The 27,787-nt window shown below is 44.5% G+C and overlaps 1 protein-coding gene across 1 annotated transcript in view; it reads left to right on the top strand.

The window, feature by feature from the left end:
• Nucleotides 1-27,787, top strand: part of LOC124801666 (high-affinity choline transporter 1) — a 262,510-nt gene that overhangs the window by 121,942 nt on the left and 112,781 nt on the right. Inside the window, exon 4 of the mRNA XM_047263090.1 lies at nt 24,376-24,531. Coding sequence (XP_047119046.1) covers nt 24,376-24,531 — 156 coding nt within the window. The remainder of the gene's footprint in view (nt 1-24,375; nt 24,532-27,787) is intronic.

The raw sequence follows: 27,787 nt of genomic DNA, 5'->3' as shown, positions 1-27,787 counted from the left end.
GTGATTCAAAGTCTCTGATATGTTCGGAATGGGGTATGCATCTGTTACTGTCTTATTATTGAGGTATCGATAGTCACAACAGAACCTGTATTTCTTAGTTCCATCCATAGAATTTTTAGGCACAACGACAATGACCACTTCCCAGCAACTATTACTATGCTCTATAATACCGTCCACAAGCTGTTGATCAATGAAGTTCTCCACAATCGCCTGCAAATACCTCGGTATTCTGTATGGTTTACGGTAAACAGGTGCTTCGTTACCTGTTGGTATCCTATGTTGAACTAATGGAGCTGCTGGTAATGTCCCTTGTGGAAAAAACAAATCCTTAAATTCCCACAACAATTCTTCCATATGCTCTTTTTCTCCTCCTTTCAAATGCTTAACCTTGTTATGCAATGCAGTTATATCGACAGTTAGTGGTTGATCGCCGGCCGGCCGGAGTGGCTGAGCGGCTCTAGGCGCTACAGTCTGGAAGCCCGTGACCGCTACGGTCGCAGGTTCGAATCCTGCCTCGGGCATGGATGTGTGTGATGTCTTTAGGTTAGTTAGGTTTAAGTAGTTCTACGTTCTAGGGGACTGATGACCACAGCAGTTAAGTCCCATAGTGCTCAGAGCCATTTGAACCATTTTTTTGGTTGATCGCTATGCCTACCTCTTGAAACCAGTCTTCATCATCTGTTACATCCAAATTCGCTACTAAAACTCCTTTTCTCAAATTCGCATCTACAGTGCTAAAATGTAGAGGGATGTTAGATGAGGATGGAAACTGTCAGGATGCACCTTATTAAAAGTCGTCTGAGTTTCCCAAATGATTTATTATTTCCAGCTACAGTGCCCCATTCACTGGATCCCGCAATGCTGATGACGCCATTTCGCTATCTACGAAACAGCTTGGCATGGAATGGCTGCCTCAGCGACCCGTGCAATGGTCTCTTATGTGTCGGCATTGTACGGCCGCAGAGTTATGACAATGTCAGGATGCACCGGCAGTCGACTCAGTGGTCTCTGTCCCTGCCGCCTCAGTGCCGCCCACTGGGAGCTGCAAGGCAGTCCGTGGCGTGCTTCCACCCCAACATGGCTAAGATTGTGGTGACAACGAGCACCCACTATCCGGAATCCGAATCTGCAGCTTTCACCTTGGGATGCCTCCGGCATGTGTTGGGAGCCAACAACACTGCCCACAGTAGCGAGCCAGGGTGTGGCACGCCACTGGCTGTCTGCAGACCCCGCGTTGGCCTCAGAGGGTCGAACCAGCGACCTGCTGTGGACTGGAACGCTGGCGTGGCATCTGCTGTTGTATGCAGCTGGTGGTGTGATACACCCCGCCGTCCAGGAGAGCTGTCACACTTGAGTGCCTTATTAGTGAACTGGCGCCTATTTATAAGCGGCTGGGCGCCTATGTTTTGCTAATGCTCCACTCCGAGTCATGTACTCATAACACCTGGGTTGGGCCAGTGGGCCCTTCTGCCTGTAACTTGCGTCATGCAAACTGCTGCGTTTACTCTTTTCAGCAGGTCTATGGCCTTGTGGACTCAATTCTACTTCGCAACCACTGGTAAGCGTAACTTACTGTCTACAAGCCTGCGCCTGTCAGTTACTTGTGCGCTCAGAAATATTGCACAGAAGCAAACCTTTTCCCATCTTAAATGGTGGTGCCGCTACAATTACCCAATATGTGTCAAGTGCAGAACACGCCGAAAATATTTTCTCAACGGATCAGTGCACGTCCAACACTGACAGCAGAATGTAAGAGCACTTCTTAACAGTGAGCTGCCTCAAACATGGACCGACTGTGAGGGATTGACAGGTCTCTCTTTGCACCATTGGCGTCCAAAGTCTTCTGATCTGAAACTTTTTTGTGGAAATTTGTGAAAAATTTCGTCTGTGTCTCTCCTCTCCCAACAATGTATGTCGAATGCAACGTCGTAGAAGAATGGCAGGTAATATACTAATTCCAAGCAAGCTCGCAGTAGTTTCAGACGAGCTTGACTATCGTGCAGCTGTTTACTGTGTGTCATGTGTGGGGTACACAGTACATCTATGAAACAAAAATGAAAACTTTGATCCTAGATGTAATTGTAAAAATCATTCCACGGTGCATGCACGATGTATCATTGTTAAATCGGATGATCCTCTTGAAAATAAAAAGTTTGCGGTACTATCTTGAGACATATGGTTAGCGGTTGAACTCTGGATATGAATCATCGGTGTACAGATAACGAAGCGTTATTGTCAGTCTTAACTCTGCTGAAATTAAGTTACGCGCATAACCGTATCTTTCCTGGAAAAATGCGTTCTCAGTTTTCAAAACAGAATATTATAACCTTGCAGTGACACTTGATGTCGATTCTAAAGAAGTCTGAGGCAACCTGTGGACACCAAAGCGCAAACCAAACCACTCAATTCGTTCATCCACTGTATGACCTTGCAACCTTCGTTCTCTTTTTTCTGTTTCTGCCGAAGAGAAAAGATGCATTGTGTACATATATCTATACTACTGCCAATACACACAGTATAGGTTGTGAAGATGGGCAACCATATCTCGATTTCACGTATTATAAATGTTTCGTAAATCCTTGCTGTACTTTAGATGATAACAATTATTCTCTTACAAGGAAGTTTAATACAGTAAAGTCAGAATATGGCACAGACTAATATAGCAGACAGACATTATTTCTGCGGCTCTGATATTTTGTGTAACCATTTTGTTATGGTTCATTTGATTGAATGATTGATTGATTTGGGGGAGGGGACCAAACAGCGAGGTCATCGGTCCCATCGTATTGGGGAAGGAAATCGTCCGCCCTCTTTCAAAGCACCGATCCCGGCATTTACCTGAAGCGATTTGAGGAAACCACGGAAAACCCAAATGAGGATAGCCGGACGCGCGTTTGAACCGTTGTCCTTCCGAATGAGAGTCCAGTATGATAAGCACTGCGCCACCTCGCTCGGTACTTCATTTGGCAAAATGATATCTAAGTTTTTAAAGTGACAGAATTAAGCAGAATCTAAGAAAATCAGTAATATGCTAACGTAGACACTATGAAAGGCACCAGTAATCGAGAAGAATAATTGACGCAACAATGGCTACGAGAAGTAGGAGTGCCTGGGAAATATCCTAATAAAACTATAGTGGATTGATGCCGTGATATTGTTGTCATTGTATCCAGAAAAATATCGCGGTAATTCAAAAATTGACACTAATAAGTGGTTACCAGGAAACGGAAAAATTGTACCGGCCATTTCGTTAATTGTTCCCTTGTTTAACAGAGGCACATGATTAAAAAATCATGAGGGAGAGGAAAGTAGACAATGAGCAGAATGTGTCAACATCACTGTAAAATTCTCCGTGTACGGTGCCTCTTTTCAAGAGCAACTAACTTTTACAGTGTGAACTGCATCGAGTACAGCCGAAAATAGCTACGGGTGCTCTTCAAGTTTTGACGCTGAATAATTCATATGCTTCAGCGACTTTTCGGCAACTTTTCTTGCGGCGCACGCCGTAAATTTGTGTGTCATAGGAAGACCAAGTGAGCGGAGTTATAAATATTTAACCACGATAAAAGAGAACCCTTAACGATGAAAAAGTACTTTGATGTGCTTAGGTATTTCGGTGACTGGCTTTCGCTGCTGTCCTCTTTGATTTCGTGCTCATTTTTCTTCGAAATAGGGAGCGGTACGATATATAATGCTGTTGTGTCTGTTCTGCATCCCTACACACACTATACAATTAAAAATATATCAATGACAGTCCTTTAAGTGTGCCAAAAGTGGAGAGCAGAAAGAGGAAATCTACTATGTCGGAAAGGAGGGAGAAAGATTCGGGCTTAACCCCCTGTCCAAAACGAGGTCATTAGAAGCGGAGCACAATTTCAGATTCGGAAAGGAAATCAGCCACGTCGTTCCAAAGAAGCTATCTCGGAAATTGAGGTAAATGATTTAGGGAAACCACGGAAAACCTAAATATATGTGGCTAGACGGGGATTTGAGTCGCCGTGCTCCCGAATGTGAGACCAATGTCTTACCACTGTGTCAGAGGTAATTCTGTCACCGAAATTACGAACTCACTGACAGTTAGCTCTCAGCAGCCTTCCAAATAATGTCACGATGAATCACCAAGACATTTATTGCTTAAAATTCTATTTCACGGCACGCTGTCTGAGAACGAGGAGAGGAAAGAAGGAGACACTGCGAAGGCGTCGCATTTAAATGACATTCCAGTCACACTGCATGCGACTTTGTTTTATACTTCACATTTCGCAACAACATAGATCACAAAAAAATTTCAGTATTATTTCATTATTATTGGTGCGATGAAGGATTTTTATCTGGTACAAACAATTGCTTACGGACAGCGCAGGCAATTTCACAGATTTTCGCACTGGGGTTGCCATGTAATCGTCACTTGTTTAGTTTCGTACCGGTAATAGAAAAAAGGTTTTTCGCGCAAGAATGTCGCTCGACATGTTGTAGCACTTCTGCAACCTTATTATGGAGACACAGGAACTCTTCCGGAGGAAAGCAATGTGAGCGGCCTGGACAATTTTGACGTAAAACAATTTGTCATTAAAACGGGAAGTACCTTGTAGGTCAGTCAGCTACATCTGTACTTGCGCAGGGGCGCTTTCAACTGAAACAATAAAAAGGTCCCGAAAACAGATCGAAAACTGATTTAAGATTGGTAATGTCCTCAAAACGTTTAGGAAACTACTCTTGTATTTCTTACAAGGCAACAATGGATTCTTCAAACCTCGTGTTTTGTTTAACTGCGGTGATCTTCCGGAACTGGACGGTGTTTATCATAATGTATCCCTTCTACAACGTTATTTTTTTTTTAAAAAGCATCCCCATCAGATCAGAAAGAATTTGTTTTTGATTTTCCAGTGTCTTACTATGGGCAGTACGCAGTCAAGTACACTAAAGATTCAATCCAGTCCGCATGTCTTCAGTTTAGTTCCTGTACTCTTTTTTTCTTCATAAATTCAATGCAATCATGGACTGTGCGGCTGGTCCCGGCGGAGGTTCGAGTCCTCCTTCGGGCATGGGTGGGTGTGTTTCTCCTTAGGATAATTTAGGTTAAGTAGTGTGTAAGCTTAGGGACTGATGACCTTAGCAGTTAAGTCCTATAAGATTTCACACACATTTGAACATTTTTTGAACATAAATTCAACAATAGCGAGTTTTAAACCGAAAAATCGTTCCAGACATGCACCTTGACTTAACCAACGTGCTTTGCAGTAACATATAAAGTCTCCACACTGTTCGTTCAATTCCATCGCAAATTGTTCCTACTGACAGTAGAATAAGGTGTGCGATTTCACAAATTTTATTATTCGTTACACCAGTTTCTTCACGTGCTGTATACCTGCAAATTTAGCACAAAGTTGTTCTTGATGTTCAGACGTCTGTCGATCGTTGTAATGCTTTGTTCTTTCATTTCCAACTAAATATTTAAATTCTCTGCATGGTACTTAATATCGTTTCATAGCAAAATTGCAGTACCAAACGCTTATGCGACTGCGTAATGTATGTTGAGAATTCTCATTCCTCTCTTCTGTCATTTCTATTCATTTTTAAAGGACTATGACGATACACTGCTGGACTTCCTCTTTTTGTAGAAACAGCCACTGGGCCTGTGAACTTCCTTCATACCACGAACAAATAGCGAAGGGTAACCGGCGCTGACACCATCATTCTGCCGAGCTGAAGAGAGTTGTGCCGACCGAAAAACGCTACGCCGCAGTACTAAAAGAGACGTCAGCTGTATCGAGTACCTCCGGGTAGGAACGAGCAAATCAGGGACAGAGCGAACCTTGACCGCACACGACGAGTGGAAAAACCAGAGAAACGCAAAAGAGTTAGTAGATACCAATTAGAATGTCAAGATTGCAAATCAGTGAATCTGGAATGACGAGCAGAAATTTTAAAACTAGGTACAAAGAACACATTGGAAGCTGGAAGTATGGAAATAGTCGTTCTGCCTTTGCTGAACGCCTAACAAAAATGACCATGAACCGTCTAAAGTGGAAAAGGATATGAACATCGGTAGATTGAACAATTACAAAACAAAACCCCTAACATTACACGTACAATGAGCACTTTCAAATGAAGAAGAAAGTAATAAATGGCGAAATCAATATGACAGCTCAATGATCCTGTTAACCAGTAAGACAACAACAAACATAAATTATGAACAAAACCAGGCTAAATAATAACTTAATCTCCCACCACAACACTAAAAGAAGTAAAAGAAGAAAAACACTATTTGCGATTTCCTCCACTCAGAATTCCCCATTTCCCTAGACCACCACACACAAAGATACACGCTCATGCTTAGCTAGCTTATATCACACTACAGACAGAAATCAGAACACTAACAAAAGACTAACGAAAGGCACACCGGAAGATAGCAACACTGTGTATAGTAAACACGTACATCGGCACATAATGAAAGTGAAATGATCAATTGAAATGTGTTCGAAATATCCCAAAAAAGTACTTCCTGGTGTAAGCAGGTCAACTAAGCACAATTACAGGGTTGAAATGGAGTACGGGGAGGGGGAAGGAAGATGGAAGGGGAGAACAAATTCCGCTTCCATGTGCCACATATAGGCAGGGGGGGCAACGCAGTCCTGTATTATGAGCTTCTACGAAAGCAGCAATATGCACGGCGGAGGTAATCGTCAGATAAATTCTTTGTCTTATCGAAATTAAGGTCACTGTTATTAATGACACGTTAAATAAAGACATTAAGTGCCGAAAGTGTCGTGTCAGCTATCAAAATAAACGCGAAATTAGAAATAGGTAAAAGTACCTTACATCACATGGAAAGCACCACCTCTAAACATCCACCCGTCCACAGGTAATGGAAGAACAGTTCCTGATTTTTGTAATTTACTGCGTGTCACACATTTTAAGAAAACTACAGTAGCATAAAACAAGAATGAAGAACTAAAAGAAGAAGGAAACAGTGTTGTTCTCTGAAGCCTCTGTTGCGCTAACAGTATCACTATCGCATGCAAGTGTGTTCTCACAAGGAACCCCTTGAGTGCGAAGTCACAGGTTCGATCTCTAGCAGCCGGCTGGTGTGGCCGAGCGGTTCTAGGCGCTTCAGTCTGGAACCGCGCGACCGCTACGGCCGCAGGTTCGAATCCTGCCTCGGGCATGGATGTGTGTGATGTCCTTAGGTTAGTTAGGTTTAAGTAGTTCTAATTTCTAGGGGACTGATGACCTCAGATGTTAAGTCCCATAGTGTTCAGAGCCATTTGAACCATTTTTTTGATCTCTAGCAGGGCTCATCTGAAAGTGTTGTGCTAACAGTTATGATAAGAAAAGTATTAGCTGCTAGTGACTGACCATGTGCATCAGGAGAGCGCCTGAAAATGAATGTACGAGAGTTGCAGACAGCAACCTTCTACGGGATGTATGTACTCGTATTACACTTAAAAAAATGGACAACGGCAGTATTCAAGAAATGCTCAAAACAAATCATTAACTTGCACCATGAACACTGAATGAAAAACGTTCCTCCACAATGATCACAAAGGTTCGCATCATCAAGCTCGAAAGAGAACTCCGTGGGAGTTACAGACAGTGCAGGACGTTCACATAGGTATCCACTTCTAAATAATGCATATAAAATCATATTGGTGTAACCGGCTGATGAGAACTCATGGGATGTTATGGCATGAAACTGAATGTGAAGAGCTTGAATGTGTAGAGATTATCGTGAAACTGGCTATCTTTAAAGCGTAGCTGCAGATAGTTCGATAATATGTTTTATAGGTACGGAAAAAAATTAACATTCAGAGGCTGAATTTGTCCAGCGGTTCTAGGTGGTATCAACTGCAATGTGACACCCTGTTCAGGAGGGATAGTTTGCTATAAAGGAGTATGATTTTTGTAAGCAGAGTAGGAATCAAGTAAAAGCAAGTTACTTTGACCAGCTATTGGCCAAAAGCAGTGCTCATACCACAGTCATCCGCAGCTCGTGGTCTCGCGGTCGCGTTATCGCTTCCCGAGCACGGAGTTTTAGGTTCGATTCCCGGCGGGGTCAGGGATTTTCACCTACCTCCAGATGACTGGGTGCTTATGTTGTCTTTATCATTTCATCATCATTCATGAAAGTGGCGAGATTAGACTGAGCAAAGTTTGGGAATTTGTACGGGTACTGATAACCGCGCAGTTGAGCGTCCCACAAACCAAACATCATCATCACACCACAGTCGTAGTTCTCTTAAGGCCGTTTTCCCTCTCTTGCTTTCTGTGACGTAAATATTCCCTACCGCCCTTCCAAGATCATACAAACATGTAAGAATTGTAGAGGGCTGAGCACTTCCAACTTCTCGCAGCACGGTAAATAATTTTCCAGCCAATTTACCATCCAAATTAACAGCCGGCTTAGTTGTATGCGGATGCGCTAAGGCATTGGTGTTAGTTGATCTTGATACAACTCTTTTAGTACCTCTAATTTCCAGGATTCTTTTCATAGGCATTTCCGCTTCAAATCCCGGCCGGTCGGAGTTGAAAACAAATTCTTTACTGAGCGATGGGATATGTTTGTTTACCTTATCTATAAATTTTCGGACCGATTCTGCAGTTTGCTGTGTTTCGTCAAGTTGACGCTTTGCTTGAAATTTCGTTATCTTATGGCTCCCAATTCTAATAAACTGTTTGAAGCTATGCAACCATCCACTGCTTTCCTTGAAACCACTGTAGTATATGATGCGCGCAGTTTGATGTGGATAACGTAGTAGGTCACTATCACGCACATTCTATAAATTTTATAGAGCATCCATGAAACGCGCGAACCCTAGTCTATGCTGCGGATGATATTCCGTGTACGTAATTATGTACGGTAGCTGCTCTTTAGATAACGACCGACCTTCACTCCGTTTCACTGGAGACGGGATTTGTTGCTCCGTGTCCGACAAGATGATGAACTACATGGCTTGACACCTGTTTCAGTATCACTTTCACTTGCTGAGCACATATTGTCATCATTGTATTCCTCATGTACATTGTCCGCACAGTCGACCCTATAGGACACCTCATATTCCACTGACTAATCTTGCAGAAACGCTAATCTGCCACTTCTTTCTCCCTCCGTCAAACTCTTTAGATTCCTTTCCGACGAAATGACAACTTCGGTAACTGTTGTTGTAGATGTAATGCAATGTTTGCTTTATTTATCGTTACCTTTGCTCTGGTTCGTATCAAAATCACTAGCACTGTTGTGTGTTACTCGTCAAGTAAGCAGTTCACCTACGCTCCGTAGCCTCACCATGGGATAGCTGCAGCCCCGCTCCCTGTTGCCATAAGCAGCCAATACTGTGCTTGCATGATAGACAATATGTGGGATGTCGAATGCCGTAAACATCTTTGGCCTTTTGTGATCTCACACTCATGTGGTTCTTTGCCACATTTTTCACTAATATCTGTAGTAGCGATTGTCAATTACTATTTCCATTACACAGTCGTGCGTCCAATACTGCTCCTCGAGCTTCAACATTCTTCCCTGTCTTCGTCAATAACAGTATGAAAGCAACTACCTGCAAGATTGAACAGAGTTTCAGCTGACATGCCACTACTGTAATGTTGCGTCCCCTAAAGAATATTTTCTTTTCTTTGCTCATTCTAGTTCTACAGCATTTAAATCGCAGTTGAATGGTACCAAGCGAATTACGTTGTGCCCTTGCTTGTGGGTAGTAAATCAACTGCATACGACTTCGCAGCCGACCCATTCTCCCTAATCAGGGAGTACAGAGCCTCCTCTGAAAAGCTCTTTCCGCATCGGACTTTTCTGTTCTGCAGCCTCTGTCACATACAGTTTCCTCTCGTGCTCCATTGACGGTTTGTTGACTGACATAGTCTATGATTATTATAGAGTAGGGAGCAATGATTGGGAGCGCATGTTCTTCGAATACTTTTTCAAAATTTGCTTAATTCATCTGCTCGTGGTAGTCGTCCTGGGTTGATTTGCCCCAAATTTTTAGCTGCACTGTCCTAACGGACCTGCTTTTGACCCACACTTTCAACTAGTAGTCTTCTGGTGACGCTTCCCCACGCAGTAACAGCCACAACACCCCTGTTTTGTCAGAATTTACCACAAATTAAGTGTCTGACCAGCCTGGATCCGTCTGAATGAAACGTTTCTGTGCCATCTCCACAAAGAGCTGGGACTGCCAGTGCACGATATCATGAGGTTCCAGTAATATAGTTCTCTTCTTTCCAACCTTTCTCCATACGAAACCAACTGATTTCTACACTTTTCTTACGGGGATAGTACTCCTTCTCTAGTCAATCTTCTGTTGAAGATCAGTCATAAGTTTTCGCACTTTTAATCCATCAAGAACGTCATCGATATCTGCACTTCCCTGAAATTGAGGAAAATAAAAATATTGTTTTGCGAATGGAAATTGCAGTCAAAAATTTAAAGTAACTCCTTCTTGCGAGGTGTCCCTGGGAATGCGTATAGGTAATCCGTGCAAACTCCCTAATTCTAGCAATGCTACACAGGCTCGCCACCATACGTCACACCTCTGAGTGAAGACTAATTAAACATATGTAACAGTCCTTTTTGAATTTTCTCAGGATCGGAGCACTTCGCTACATTTAGCATCATTTTGTGGCGCTAACGTCTGATAACTGGCTTCCTTTTCCGCTTTGGAGTAGAAAGTAACTACCGCGATCGGCCAGCAACCGCATAAACACTCATTTTCAAATAAATCACAATGAAGATAGTGGAACAAAATACAGATGGTGACAGCACAGCTGATCGACAAAACAGGCTACAGTGCAGTCACCAGCAGCTGCATAGCTGACAACGAACATCTGAAAATCATTGTGGCACGAAGTCTACCGGCAGCCACCGATCAGAACTAGGTAGTCTGTGGCCAAGTTGTAGTTTCCAGATAATAATAGTGCAACATTCAGTGGGAGATAATGAGCACACTTACCTGAATGGGCTAAACATTAAAGCATACATGAAAACTGCACAGAAATGCGTTGAAACTCGGTGGACAAACCTGTTCTATACGAAATACTATGTTTAAACTCGAAATCATTGAGGCACGAAGTCTACCGGCAGCCACCGATCAGAACTAGGTAGTCTGTGGCCAATAATAATAGTGCAACATTCAGTGGGAGATAATGAGCACACGTATCTGAATGGGTTAAACATTAAAGCATACATGAAAACTGCACAGAAATGCGTTGAAACTAGGTGGAAAATCCTGTACTATAAGAAATACTACGTTTAAACTCAAATTTACTAAAAGACATATAAAACAGGATTATGAAACTAGCACCAAGTGTATTAGATTATCACCAACCTTAACTGTAACAAATATCTGTCAGGCTGTCCGCCTGCTTAGGTGGGTGGTAACGTGCTTGCCTCCCATGCAAGCGGGCCTGTGTCCGATTCCCGGCTGGGTTAGAGATTTTCTCCGCTGGTGGACCAGGTGTTGTATTGTGTTGCGCTCATCATCATTTCATGCTCATCACCAGCGCGCAAGTGGCCCAATGAGGCGTCGACTGAAATTAGACTTGCACTTGGCGGCCGAACTTCCCCAAATGCTCCCTCCCGGCCAACGATGCGATACGCTCATTTCATTGCATCTGTAAGGCATGAGCAAGACCGTGTTTTGATAAGCAGAGACAGCTGTCGGATCTATTTATTCCTTAATTCCGCCGTAGCACCTCGAGTGTAGCAGTTAGTTCTTACCGTGGTGTGCGTTCATTTATGAGCGGACTTAAGTCAAAGAGTAGTCCTTGTATCTCCTTTTGTAATGTTTTGTTTGGTGGCATATTCGTCCGCTTTTCCCCGTCTGTGGTGTCCACGATGATCCCTCTTAAAGGTACAGTCAGTTTTGCGTTTGATTAGTCCACCCATAATGTGCAGCCAGGTTCCCTCGAAATTCGTGATTGGTTACTGGAAACGTAAGGTATTACTTCAGACGCGGATAACACCGCATATTTTGACAGTGAGTTTTATGTGTCTTCTTTGCACAGTTCATAAAATCTTTCCAAGTAGACAGATTGCTACGTAAACACGGCAATAAGGTTTCTCTCCGCCATAGTGATAGGTCAGTTATTGTTGTCCTGCTTACCAATGCTATTGTTGATTGTTGTGCGGATTTTCAACTTGCCACCGGAATATCTTAAGGGTCTGTTACTTCAATTTGGTGACGTTAAGGGCATTCGCTGGTAACGTCGACCGAGTCAACGCCGCCTTCAATGCTGTAGTGGTACGTATTCCGAGACCTCGGAGAACATGCACGGAACGAATGACGACAACATGACGCAAGCTGTGGCTGTGCCGGTGCCTACTCTGAACCAATGGACTCCGCCGTTGCGACTGCCGCCGAGACGTCCTCCGCTGTTACGAATGAAGTGGAACGTAAGAACGTCACAACGACAGCCCCTTCAATAGCGTGGAGTGAGGACGTCGACGAAGGCCGGAACCACACTCAGGGGACGGAGTTACCCCAGACGGAAGCCTCATTACGCCGCCGATAACCCCGTTAGGTGGCTTACGGCATGATTCGCCGTTGCCACCCCCCTCTCCACCCTCCACTGATGGAGTTCCCCTTTAACAGGGTATACTTCTATTCGGAAGAAATCTCCCCTTTGTTTCATGGGCTCTGTGACCATTACTTGCTTTGGGATGATTTTAATTGTGTCCTGCTCCCTAAGGATCAAATGCCCCACTGCAACACCTGTCAAGAACTGCACCTCGCTGTCCGTGATCTGTTGCTCCGCGACACTTGGGAAGTTCGGCATGGCATTGCACCTGGACATACTTACCAGACAAGTCACTCCGCGAGGCGCCTTGATACGATTTACGTCTTTCGGGATCTCACGTCTGCAGTACAAGGTGCAGAACTTTGGCTCTTGGCCTTTTCGGACCACTGTGCCTAAATCTGCAACATTATTCTTCCGTAAAAGGTGGTCTGGCGCAGTCGTGCACCGTAGGAGCTAAACTCCTCTCATCTTCATGATCCAGAATGTCTTCAACGTGTTAGCGAGACATGGGCCATCTGTAAACGTCGCTTACCTAAGTACTGCACAACCTTGGCTTGGTGGCTGGAATGTGCCAAACCTGCCATTCGACGTACCTTGATTCAGTATGGCAAGGAAATAGCTGCGTGGCGCCGGCACACTGCAGACTATATCTACGCCGTTCTCCGCAACCTGGACGCTCAGCCGCCCACCCCTGAAATCCAAAGGGAGCGCAACGGGATTAAGGCACAAACTGTAACGTTGACACACCGTAGACTGCAGAGGGCGATGGTGTGGACCCGACGTCGAGATTCGGCGCAACAAGAACATCCCACCATGCACCATATCACCACCGACAGGAAACACCGACGACAACAACTCATCACCGAGATCTCCACCTGTCGCGCCCAGCAAGTCACTTGCCAGGCCGAAATAGTCAATACCTTTGTAGAGCACAAGCTCACAATGTTCCAGGAGGAGACTACCAACAGCCACGCTGAGGAGTTCGTGTTACCGTACGAAACTCTCACCCTCGCCAGCGACGAAGCGTTACGCGCGACGAAGTCCACGATGCAATCAACAAAGGTGCTCTGAATATGTTACCTGGTGTCATTGCATTAAGGATAGAATTTTATCTCGCTTTCTTCGTGCCAATGGCGTCACGGTGGACGACGATGAACGATGAACTGATGACGATGGGGAACGCCGTATCGCCGTCCTTTGTCACAGGAATTAATATACCCATCCACAAACCGACACTGGGAGTGACGATAGCACATTACGCTCCCCATACTCTGCTTAACGCAGACTATAAAATATTTACACGACTCCTAGCGACGCGATGCCGCAAGATCCTGACAAGCATTCTATCCCCGGAACAGACAGCTCTGAGTGGCTCAGTTAATATACAAACGGCCACAGGAGAATGTCGTGAGTGCAGACTACGCGTCGCGGTGGTTGCCATTGATTTTGGCAGCGCATCCGACAAGATGCGGGATCGTCTTCTGTTCTCAGTAATAAGCCGAATGGGTTTTCCATCCGCCTTTGTCGATGTCATCCTGCACCTGTACGACAACGCCGAATCGCTGATTCAGATCAATGGCCGTGTGGCGGAACCAGTGACCATCCGGCGCTCGATAAGACAAGGTTGCCCACTTACGACACTACCCTATTTCATAAACCTGGAGCCACTCATCGGGAGTCTGAAGAGCCACCTTTCAGGTCTCACTTTGCGACAGTACAGTTTTCGCTGTCGTGCGTATGCGGACGACCTCCTCCTCTTAGTCCGCTCACGAAATGAAACACAAACGGTGATTGATTTGATATCAACGTACGGAACTGCAGTTGGCAGTAACATGAATGTGGCTAAATCCATGACGATGTCCATTGGACGCGGCCTCTCACACGACGAATTAGCACCTCTCCCGTGTGTACAGAAACTGCGATACCTTGGTATCATTTTCTCCTCCACTACCATCAATTTTCGGCGTGCACGCTATATTATCCGCACGGCGTTGAGACAAAATCTCCTCCGCCGACTCGATTCTTTACAACATGTCCAATACCTCAATCAACATGTGGCGTCTAGTATGGTCCACATCGCACAGGTCCTCCCGCTGCCATCAACTATTGGACGCAGCCTCCAGACTGCTTTCGGGTACATTCTTACGACCGGTACGCTCTTTAAGATACATTACGAAACGCTCACCCTGCGCCCGCGAGCAGGTGGTCTCAGCCTTGTCAATCTGCGACTACCATGCACAAGCAGTGGCACGGGGGCACCTCCCTTACGCGCAGCTTGCTGGAAATTCTTATGCCCTCGACCATAACGCCACCAGTACCAGTCGGACTCATCAAGCACCATCTGACGCACATTTCTGATCTCATCGTCGACTTCAGTTATGCTCACGCACACTTACCGAACACGCGTTCTCCTCGACCTAAAGATTTTTACACCCCACTGCTTCGTCACATATCCAGCAACGACATCGAGCTCAGACATCCATCGACGCGGTGGCGCAAGCTTTGGTGTCACATCCACCAGCTTTTCCTTCCCTCCAACGTCCGGGAAACATGGTACCACGTCGCATGTGGAAAATTCGCCACATATCAACGTCTTCACATCATAGGACTAACAGATTCTCAGCTTTGTTCAATTTGCTACCCCATGGATGACGATGTCCAGCAACTGACTTGTGCTGAAAGCAGTGACGTCTGGAAACTTGGGTGACAGTTCGTTGCCTGTTACCTCCGCGTTCCACCGGATTCGATTGACCCATCCACTTTTATCCATCCTGAGAATATTTATTTCCCCGCCACCCCGATTGTATGGGTCAAGGAGTGGACGATCACCTACATGTATAACGATGGCGACAAATCAGGCCTCGGCTTCTGGGAGTACTTACAAACCGCCCACAGTGAAGTCGAGTACCGACCGGGTTATCGCACCTTCTTCGCCAATTACCAATTACCTACACGCGATCCTTACATCACTCCCGCTCAGCTGGACGGTGCTACACGCGGACGACACTCACGCCACAACCCCCCCCCCCCCCCCTCCCTCCGTTGACATTTGAGACTCTCCGCGCTAGTTTCTACATCGTAAACCACAGTGGAGCAGACGCATGGATATGCGCCTCCATCTTTTATGCACTATACCAGGTGCACGCTGGTCATTCCCTCAACTCTACTGTCCCCTCCTCTCCGGCTTCTGCCCTCCTTTCGGGGGCTTCTTCCCGGTAGCGGTGTCGGGGACACCGTGGCCAGGCCTCGCATGCTGACCCCTGCCCACTCTGCTTCCACGCTCCATCTGCCAGGCAGTTGCCTGAAAGTCTTATTATATCCCCACACCTTCTTCACTTTTTTGTCTCTTGCCTCACACTTCTTAGCTTAATTCAATATTATTCTTATTATTTTGTTCCGCCACCTTGTTAATAAAGATTTCTGCTCGCCTCGTTCGAGTGTAATGTCTCATGTTGATTCCGATGGAAGGATGGCATTTCTGTTGCATTTGTGATTGTACAAATAAAGATATTTTGTTTCACTTACCCTGTACCCGGTAAAAAAAAGTCCTGTAAGGCCCAGACTGGCAACTCGTCTACTGGGGTTGGGTTATTGCTGATCACAGCTTTTTTTCATTTTATTTTATTCATGGCAATGTTAAACTATTAATTACAAAATATAAATATATTAAAACAGTTCTGTTTATATACATAAGATGAATATATTCGATTTATTTATGTTGCTATACTTGTAAGTCAAAACCTGTAGGCCACCACAAAGGAGGACACCGTCCTGTAGCCGCTACTGGGTCCGTAGATATGGCTAGTGGCGCGTGGATGACAAGAAGAAGCATTTTTAAACGCGTCACGTTTGAATGTGGCGTGTAATGAGGGCCATGTGCACGTAAAGTCAGACGTGACTGCCATAAGCACTGACTTTAGTACGTCGCGTTGATAAAAAGCCGTTCTGGTGGGGTATTGACCCCAGCGGCAACGCCATCTGCTTGGAAGCGCATACACTCTCAGCAGATGCTACGCTCAATGAGCTGCAGAGGTTCTTTCAAATCGTTTCTGCCGCTATCTTCCATATCAGAATATAGCAGAGCATGAGGCCTTCTTCGCAATACAGTAGCTCTAATTTCGCACTGGCTTATTATTGGAGACATTGCTGACAGAGTGCACATAGTACAATGGGATGGAGCCGTCCACGCCAGAGAACAGATACAACTCAGCCTGGCAAGAAATTATCTACAGAGTGTAAATTTTAAGTTGACAAACCAGAATAACACGAAAAATAAAAGTCAACGAAAAAATGTGTAGAATTCAAAGCTGGTTGTTTTAGAGTGGGACATCTGCTGGTACTGAAATTAGCCCGCCACCCCAGCTCCGTGGGGGTGCGGCGGGAGGCAACTTTAAAATTTCAAGTGGGAACCCCCATTTTTTATTGCAGAATCAGATTCTACTTAAAAAGCTACATACATTTTGTCTTAAACATTTGTTTTGATTCTTGGTAGTTGGCGCTGTAATTCAAGAAAATCCATGTTCTCATTTTTGCGTGGAAAATGCTTACGGATAAATAAAAAATACTTATTTACTTCGAAAATTTTGATTCGCTAAAACTATAACTCCCCCTCTCTCCCCATAGAGTGGGGTTTGAGAGAGAGGAATTGGAGTTTTACAAATGTCGTTCCAAATATTAATTTTTTCCGCAGATTCGGATGAGTTTTGTTTCTTTCGTGGTCATGGGGCTACACATCTTTTAGTTATCAAACAAATCATCTGACTAGCTACCTAATAACCAAACATCTTACTAACGAGTGAACTCATTAACTCACAGAGTAAACAAAGTAAAAGACTAGCTGAGGAAAAGACTAACCCACTCGCCAACTACAGATGAACGTATTCCCGTTTAAGATTTGGTGGTCCTGAAAGGAACGATTGTTTTCGTTTAATTGTTGATTATTTGCAAATACTTGCAAGTAAATGAATTTAGGGGTGTTTGTTTCCAGTGAGTCCACTCGCCTCTCACTTTCGGCCTGCTTGTTGTTCGTAATTCCCTTGCATCTCACCGTTTTATGAAATCAAATGTTCAAAGTGATGATCTCCAACGTCAATGCATTTATTGACTCGTGTTTTAAATCCCTGCACACATCTTGATAACATGTCGGGTGTAATTGCAGCGCAAGCATCTCTTATTCCTTGCATCATGTTTTCGCGAGTGGTTGGCGTTTCCTGATAAACGATATCTTTTAGATAACCCCATTAGAAAAAATCCAGCGAGGTAAGGTCAGGCGATCTGGCTGGCCAATTCACAGGACCTGCCATGCCGATCCAGCGACCATGGTTAAGTCGATCTAGCGCATCACGCGCTACTAATGAATACTGCACTGGACAATCATCATGTTGAAACTACATGTTTTGTCGAACTTCGACGCTCAGGTCTTCAGGTTGATGTAGCACCTCATTTTAAAGTAGGTTTCCATATTTGTTGCCATTCAAATTACCGTCGATAAAATATGGACGATCAGTTTATTGCCAATTATACCACACCAAACATTAACTGACCAAGGTTGCTGATGGTTGACTTCTCGAATCCAGTGTGGGCTCTGTTCACTCCAGTAATGCATGTTATGGCGATTAACTTCGCCGTGGTTTGTGAATGTTGCCTCACAGGGGAAACTACTCTGACAAAACGTTTTGGTTTGTTTGCATCCGCTGAACTGCCCAGTGACAAAACGTTAGACGGTTTTGGAAGTTATCGCCATGTAGTTTCTGATGCATGGGTACATTGTATGGCTGAAATTTGTGGAGCTTCAGGATTTTCCAAACACTAATGTTTGAAATTCCTGATTGCCTTCATATTTCTTTTGTGCTCGCATGTGGATTATGAGTCACAGCAGCTAAGACTGTCAGTTGATTGTTTTCTCCACAAACAGTAGCTGCACGGGTTCTTTTTTTTTTTTTTTTGGCTCACACTACCTTCCGCAGTAAATGGTTTAATAACTCGAACAAAACAAGGACCGTGATCGTATTTGAGCAGGAAAACGCTGCTCATAAAGCGCGACTGCATCGTCAAAGTTTCTCCCACTTTCTCCGTAAATGTGCACCATCTCAATTTTTTCTTCCACAGAAGGATAATTCATAATGACATTGACTCCTATTAATCTCAAGAGAGGAAAGATAAGGGGCTTCGAGATAGGCAGGATTAGAATTTCTATGACCGAGAAGCGGCCTGCTCGGCGTAATTCCACCTAGCAATGCTAACTCCGCGTCAAACGCGACTTGTAGTGAGCAAAAGCCGCGAACGCAGTCACACAAGGTAATCAAACATAAGTCGCCCAAAAGACAATCGTTATAAACGATGTATTGTTGCCTGAATGCTCAGACGGGTAAAAGATACAGTGCGTTAACTACATTAATACTTATAATTTCTAAAGCACAGTCTTATTACGAGAAAGGACGAATTTCTCGTCCCTGCGCTATCTATCGCCGGCACTACGAAAACATTACTCCGCTCATCAGCATGGGCTGGATAAGAGCATCGATTATCAAAAATGGCTCTGAGCACTATGGGACTCAACATCTTAGGTCATAAGTCCCCTAGAACTTAGAACTACTTAAACCTAACTAACCTAAGGACATCACACACACCAATGCCCGAGGCAGGATTCGAACCTGCGACTCTAGCAGTCCCGCGGTTCCGGACTGCAGCGCCAGAACCGCACGGCCACCGCGGCCGGCGCATCGATTATCGATCAGGGCTGAGTGGGATATCGATTAGCGTACATAATTCTAAAATGTAAATCACGTAATAACAGCGATATTCCGAAGTAAAATAAACATGTGAACGAAGTGAGTTAAGTAAATAAATTTATGATGTTTTCTACGTTTTTCCACCCAAAACGCGCCGGCCGCAGTGATCTAGCGGTTCTAGGCGCTCAGTCCGGAGCCGCGCGACTGCTACGGTCACAGGTTCGAATCCTGCCTCGGGCATGGATGTGTGTGATGTCCTTAGGTTAGTTAGGTTTAAGTAGTTCTAAGTTCTAGGGGACTGATGACCATAGATGTTAAGTCCCATAGTGCTCAGAGCCACCCGAAACTAAGAGACTCAAATTAAGCAAGCACCCCGAGTTGTGAGACTTCTCGACAAACAAGAGTGATTACTCCGAAACTAATAAAAAATGACGTTCGTGAGTCAGTTAATTTTTTAGTTAATGAGTTCACTCGGTAGTAAGTAGGATGTTTAGTTAGTTAGTTAGTTAGCTATTCAGATGATTTGTTTGGTAATTAAAAGCTGTGTGGCCTCATAACCACTAAACAAACAAAACTTATCCGAATCTGCGGGAAAAATTAATATTTGGGTCAACATTTGTAAAACTCCAATTCCTCTCTCTCAAACCCAACCCTATGGGTAGAGAAGGAGAGTTTTAGTTTAAGCGAATCAAAATTTTCGAAGTAAATAAGTATTTTTTATTTATCCGTGAACATTTTACAGGCAAAAATGAGAACATGGATTTTCTTGAATTACAGCGCCAACTACCAAGAATCAAAACAAATGTTTAAGACAAGATGTATGTAGCTTTTTAAGTAGAATCTGATTCTGCAATAAAAATGGGGGTTCCCATTTGAAATCTTAAAGTTGCCTCCCACTTCGCCCACAGGGAGCTGGGGTGGCGTTCTAATTTTAGTACCAGCAGATGTCCCTCTCGAAAATAATCAACTTTGGATTCTACACATTTTTTCGTTGAAGCTTATTTTTCGAGTTATTCTGGTTTATCAGCTTAAAATTTACACCCTGTATGTTGAAGGATACAATACGTAAAGCTTCTAAAGCAATTTCTTAAGGTTTCATAAAATACAAGTTTTATCTTAATAATGAGGCTGTATTTATCTGCAATTTTAACTTTGTATTTATGTCACTGCGACTCTTCTATCAGTTTAGTTACTTTCTTTTACAAATCTAAATCTACTTCATTACTGTGCAATTCCCACGTAAGTGCTTGGTAGAGGGGACGTAGAACCACTCTCAGACTATTTCTCTAACGTTTCACTCTAGAACCGCATCTGAGAAAAATGAACACCTACCCCTTTCTGTGCTATCTCTGCTTTCTCTGACATCATAATGATGGTCATGGTCAGGGGACTGATAAAAGGAAGCACTGATTTATCCGAGTTGTGGAGTATAGCCTTTACCAATACTAAATCACAGGAACTACTTCAGTATCACTACAAGATAAACTATTTCTAATAGTTAGCAACACGCACACCACCAACTGAATTTAATTTATCCTCTCAAGCACCGTTATGTCCTTGCTAAAAATTTGTTTGAATTCATATCAAGGTTTAGCCAGCTACACAGTACATGTAACGAATTCTGCTTCGGTGCTTTTGTGATGATTTTGAACTCTTGTTTTTCCCGACACAGCTCTGACGTTTTTCAGCTATAATACCATGTCTCCTAGGCACTTTCTTGTCCTGTGTTTGATCTCTTGAAACTGAGCCCATGGTTATGTGTATTTCAAAGACCCACTAATCTAAAAAGTTTCGCACTCCTCGAAGCCCCTGCTACCCATTTAGTCATCTCCTGTGTGTAACTGACACTTCATATATTAACCTGGTCCTGACATCCTCACCTTATGGCGCAAGTTGGGGAATCAGCAGACAACACGTTAGCAGAACCGTCTAATCCTCTGGTTAAGACCCTCCTCTCGGCACTGTGTTAAAGGCCCGCAATCGGTGTGTTCTGGACCTTTCTACAGAGTGAGACTCCTCTTCATCTTCAAGCAAGACTGGCAGTGTTTACAATTTCAGATAGCCTTCGGAAGCCGATGAAAATATCTACCGGTCCAAAGAGACACACGTCATTTTACCGTGATAACCTGTAGTTATCTGCATTTATGCTTTTCGTGGCGTCCGGAAGGACCTGTTCCACATCTGGGGTGACTCCTCACGCGGTATACACACACACTGGATTTCTTCCCTTCCTAGGCAGCCATATCCATAACGGCCACGTTCGATGCCCCCATCCCTCAGTGATGCCTCAAGCTATGAGACTGAAGGCAGCATCTTCTGGAGCTGTGAGCACAGGGTCTCCAACTCAGCTCCCATCTGACACAATATTCACAGTCCATATACACAACAAAGACGGTGGGAATCTACACTACACAAACACGTGAGAAATTTAACATTAAACAACAGAACCACACAAACAAAGCTAAATAAGTAACTCGCTTTTACTTAGAATATAATGCGCAAACAGACGATCTACTCTGCTGGTGCTTCACGAACGGCGGCTTTTAAATGTGACTCTGCCTTGCTGCCGCAAATATCGAGCTATACTCAAGTATAGACCGCACGAGTGTTTTGTAAGGCACCTCCTTTGTTGATGGACTACATTTTCTAAGGACTCTCCCAATGAATCTCAACCTGGTGCCCGCCTTACCAACAATTAATTTTATATGATCATTCCACTTCAAATCGTTCCGCACGCATACTCCCAGATATTTTACAGAAGTAACTGCTACCAGTGTTTGTTCCGCTATCATATAATCATACAATAAAGGATCCTTTTTTCTATGTATTCGCAATACATTACGTTTATCTATGTTAAGTGTCTGTTGCTACTCCCTGCACCAAGTGCCTATCGGCTGCAGATCTTCCTGCATTTCGCTGTAATTTTCTAATGCTGCAACTTCTCTGTATACTACAGCATCATCCGCGAAAAGCCGCATGGAACTTCCGACACTATCTACTAGGTCATTTATATACATTGTGAAAAGCAATGGTCCCATAACACTCCCCTGTGGCACGCCAGAGGTTACTTTAACGTCTGTAGACGTCTCTCCATTGAGAACAACATGCTGTGTTCTGTTTGCTAAAAACTCTTCAATCCAGCCACACAGCTGGTCTGATATTCCGTAGGGTCTTACTTTGTTTATCAGGCGACAGTGCGGAACTGTATCGAACGCCTTCCGGAAGTCAAGAAAACTGGCATCTACCTAGGAGCCGGTATCTAATATTTTCTGCGTCTCATGAACAAATAAAGCGAGTTGGGTCTCACACGATCGCTGTTTCCGGAATCCATGTTGATTCATACAGAGTAGATTCTGGGTTTCCAGAAATGACATGATACGCGAGCAAAAAACATGTTCGAAAGTTCTACAACAGATCGGTGTCAGATATATAGGCCTATAGTTTTGCGCAACTGCTCGACGACCCTTCTAGAAAACTGTAACTACCTGTGCTCTTTTCCAATCATTTGGAACCTTCCGTTCCTCTAGAGACTTGCGGTACACGGCTGTTAGAAGGGGGGCAAGTTCTTTCGCGTACTCTGCGTAGAATCGAATTGGTATCCCGTCAGGTCCAGTGAACTTTCCTCTGTTGAGTGATTTCAGTTGCTTTTATATTCCTTGGACACTTATTTCGATGTCAGCCATTTTTTCGTTCGTGCGAGGATTTAGAGAAGGACTGCAATTAACATGAGTTGGTGTTCATATAATGCACTTCTTTCGTTGGGTCTGCCATCTTATGTATTCACTCCAAATCTCCCGTTGCCAACTGTTATTTGTTAATTCGCACATTTTCCTAAAATATAATTTTGTGCGTGCGGTATAGCAAGTTTTACGGTTTGTGGTAGTATATATAAAGTTAAACGAACACTTTACATATATGCCGTGCTAAAAAGTAATGTCTCCGAATTTCTTATGTCAAAACTCTTAAAGCTTTTTATCTTCATTGTTCATGGCTGCCTAGTTGAAGCCCTCTGCCGCTAGAGGACTCCGAATTGTAGCCTTTGATATGGTGGTGTGTAAAGTAACTATATCGGTGATCGAGGCCCACGAGTAAGACAGGCCGTGGGACGTACGTCACAGCGCGTGACACTGCACGTGAGTGACAGCAGCCGTCTCCGGCGAGGAGCGAGTAAATGTTAAGTTTCATAATTCTTGACTGTTCGTTAAAATGCAAGCAAGCTCTCGATAGCACCCGAAAAATTTAAGATCTTTAGGGCATACAATTGCGTATTGATTTCCTGTAGGCCCAGCGCGGAGTCCAGCGTTGGCGAAGTGTCGCAGACAAGCCGACAAGCGTGACGTCACATGTTGCGAGACACGTATTTCTCATGGGCCCCGGTCGGTGCATGAGAAAAGCCCGCTGTAATCGAGTTTCGAATGCGATGAGTTTGTTCAAACATGGAGCGCTCCCTTCTTTGGCATGACCCTGCCAGGCCACACACGAGCGCAGCGACATCTATAACAATACGACGCCATTTTTTCACTGTCATCGATCATCCTCCATACAGTCCCAATTTGGCTCCCTACGATTTTCATCTGTTTCCAAAACTTAAAGAACACCGTAGAGGACCTCAGTTTATAGCGATAGGACGGTGCAAGCACGAGCGAGGTTGTAGCTCCATCAACAGAATCAGACATTCTACAGTGACGATATCAGCAAACTGCTCTGTCGTCGGGAGAAAAGTAGTTGTCGAAAGGGTAACTATGTTGAGAAATAATCGTGTAGTATGTTAACAGCGTTTGGTTTATTTAAAAAAGCTTCAAGGATTTTTACAGAAAAGATTCGGAGGCATTACTTTTCAGCATTCTCTCGTACAAGTCCATGTCTTTATAACCGGTTCGGATGTCTACTATAATTTTACTTTCAAACAGTAAAATCACGTTAAATAAAAGAAGGACAATCGAAAAGACAGACAAGACACTTCAACAATAAAATTTTTAATGATTAATAAAAGCCATCTTTTCTAAAAGTGGAAGAAAACTGAACACAAGTCATTCGTAGTGTAGCTGACCTGTATTGTACTATTGCCTCGACTATAAAATACACTACGGATGAATGTGACGTGTGTGTGCTGCAGGCGGCATCTTCTTCGCGAACAAGATGCGGCAGCAGGGCTACATCACGATGCTGGACCCGCTGCAGGACTCGTTCGGCGAGCGCATGGGCGGCCTGCTCTTCCTGCCGGCGCTCTGCGGAGAGGTCTTCTGGGCCGCCGGCATCCTCGCCGCGCTGGGTGAGTAGGCTTCGCTGCGCACCCACTAATCGCCTGAAAATGTAATCAAGTATACGCATAATAAGGAAAATTCCGTCGTTTTCTCTAACACATGCTGTTTGATTTATAATAGTCACCAGTGTAGTATACGACTGGTGCGTAAGTTTGTAGCGTTTTTGTTTTGAATTAGTATTGAGTTTGCTACGGGTTTATTTATCGATTGTCACTTTTAGCTGTAGTTCACTGTTGCTAGTTTAGTTTACATACTGTCATTTTGTCATTTGGAGATAGTGAGTGGAGCTGTAGAGCCTAGAAAATCGAGTGCCACCTGGGACAGTCGGAACATTTCCGACGTATTCTTCTGTTTGATGTGAATGCTTGGTGACTGTTCGTTCGAAAGAACAGACACCACGCTGATCCCGCAGCTGTGAAACACTGTATGTAAATTTAAAGGGGCTGACTGCTATCAGCTGCTCGGTGGGAGTGTGGATCGGCCATGACGAGCACCGAGATAGTCTGTGCAGTTGCCATAAGGCTATGTCCCAGATGGTGCTGTGGTTACCGCACCTGCCTGGTATGCAGGAGATCCCGGGTTCGAATCCCTGTCCGGTACATATTTTTGCTCGTTGCCGCTGATTCCGCTTAATGTTCCGCTGCAGCTGATAGAAGTTATCCCATTCAATTTATATATAGTGTTTCACAGCTGCGGGATCAGCGTGGTGTCTCTTCCTTCGAATGAACAGGCACCATGAGTTCACATAATTCACAAGCCTGGCGAATGTACAAATACGTCTGACCTCCTGTGGGAATCTCTAAGCAGCGAACAGTTGTATAATGGACAGGGACGGTGGACAGGTGGCGCTAGGTGGGGCTGTGGATCGGGCTTAAGGCGTACCGAGGGAGACCGTGCAGTTAACGCTGCGTCCCGGATGGTGCAGTGGTTACCGCACCTGCTTGGTGAGCAGGAGATCCCCGGTTAGAATTCCTATCCGGTAAACATTTTCGCTCTTCGCAGCTGACTCCGCTTAATGTCCCGCTGCAGTTATCTCCCTCCAATTTACGTATCTTATGTTTGATTTCTATAGAGGGATGACAACAGCGGAGGCAGCCGCAAACATTTGCGACTATATGGAGATATGCTACTGGACAGAGCACGGCAAGAATCGTTTTAAGGAGAATCGTTTGGACATCAGTGACCCTCCAAGTTCAGAAAGAATTTCGGTGTGTGATAAAGATCGCTTAAACCCGTTAATGCACAACGATACACGTTAGCCTATTCTAGAACTGCCGGATGTGATGAACTGTGACCATTCCAGTATCGTGCGACATTTGCAAGCAGTGGGGAAGGTTCAAAAATCGGGTGTATGTCTACTGCATGCTGTAAGCCACAATCACAAAAATCAGCATACACCAGCTATGTGCATCTCTGCTCGCTCGTCATGAATTGGCTCGCGAACAACACCCGCCATTTCTCCCCTGTATCGTTACTGGTGACGAGAAATGCTGTCTTAACGCTAACACAAGGAAAAGAAAGAAATGGTTGAGCCCAAACAAAATAGCAACACCCCGTACAAAGACCTGCATCCGGTGGAAGAGCAACGTTGTGGTGTACTACGAATTGCTTCCCCGAGGTGTAACTATCACTGCTGACCTTAACTATCAACAAATGAGACGTCTTGCAGACGCAGTCCGAGAACAAAGACCTGGAAGACTGCGTCAGGTGATGATACTCGACGATAACGCCTACCCGCATTCTGCGAGACTGACAAAGAAAACTGTACAGGAGTTGCTCTGGATGTTATTTCGCGCCCATCTTAATCATCTTTTCTTGCGCCCTTAGATCTTCACCGGCCGGAGTGGCCGAGCGGTTCTAGAGGCTACAGTCTGGAACCGCGCGATCGCTACGGTTGCAGGTTCGAATCCTGCCTCGAGCATGGATGTGTGTGATGTCCTTAGGTTAGTTAGGTTTAAGTAGTTCTATGTTCTAAGGGATTGATGACCTCAGATGTTAAGTCCCATAGTGCTCAAAGCCATTTGAACCAATTTGAAGTGCAAAATGGGTAAGCAGGGATGACTAGATGGCTAGAGAGCAAATGTAAGGATGTAGAGGCATATATCACTAGGGGTAATATAGATACTGCCTACAGGAAAATTAAAGGGACCATTGGAGAAAAGAGAACCACTTCTATGAATATCAAGAGCTCTGATGGAAAACTAGTTCTAAGCAAAGAGCGGAAAGCAGAAAGATGGAAGGAGTATATAGAGGATCTATCAAATGGCGATGTACTTGAGGGCAATATTATAGAAATGGAAGAGGACGTAGATGAAGATAAAATAGGATATATGATACTGCGTGAGAAATTTGACAGAGCACTGAGAGATCAAAGTGGAGAAAAGGCCCTGGGTGTAGACAAAATTCCATCAGAACTTCTGACAGCCTTGGGAGAGCCAGCCCTGACAAAACTCTACCATCTGGTTTTACATCACCTCGGTTCCGAGATTTCCGGAACCTTTACAGAAAATTTGAATAGAGATCAACATAAATATCATTTCCGCCCTTTTTTTGCTCATTAAAACCACACGTTGCACCACATAGTGAGACCTTCTGAGGTGGTGGTCCAGATTGTTGTGCATACTTGTACCTTTAATACCCAGTAGCACGTCCTCTTGCATTGACGCATGCCTGTGTTCGTCGTGGTATACTATCCACAAATTCAACAAGGCACTGTTGCTCCAAATTGTCCCACTCCTAAACAGCGATTCGGCATAGATCCCTCAGAGTGGTTGGTGGGTCACGTCGTCCATAAACAGCCGTATTCAATCTATCCCAGGCATGTTCAATGGGGTTCATGTTTGCAGAACATGCTGGCTACTCTAGCCGAGCGATGTCGTTATCCTGAAGGAAGTCATTCACAAGATGTACACGATGGGAGCGCGATTTGTCGTCCATGAAGACGAATGGCTCGCCAATATGCTGCCGATATGGTTGCACTGTCGGTCGGAGGATGGCATTCACGTATCATACAGCCGTTATGGCGCCTTCCATGACCACCAGCAGCGTACGTCGGCCCAACATAATGCCACCCCAAAACAGCAGGGAACCTCCACCTTGCTGCTCTCGCTAGACAATGTGTCCTAGGCGTTCAGCCTGACCGGGTTGCCTCCAAACACGTCTCCGATGATTGGCTGGTTGAAGGCATATGCGACACTTGTCGGTGAAGAGAAGGTGATGCCAATGCTGAGCGGTCCATTCGGCATGTTGTTGGGCACCCTGTAT

Source organism: Schistocerca piceifrons, chromosome 1 (assembly GCF_021461385.2).
Source record: "Schistocerca piceifrons isolate TAMUIC-IGC-003096 chromosome 1, iqSchPice1.1, whole genome shotgun sequence".
NCBI lineage: Eukaryota > Metazoa > Arthropoda > Insecta > Orthoptera > Acrididae > Schistocerca > Schistocerca piceifrons.
The sequence above is the reverse complement of the archived record's forward strand: the minus strand, read 5'-3'. Positions and strand labels throughout refer to the sequence as shown.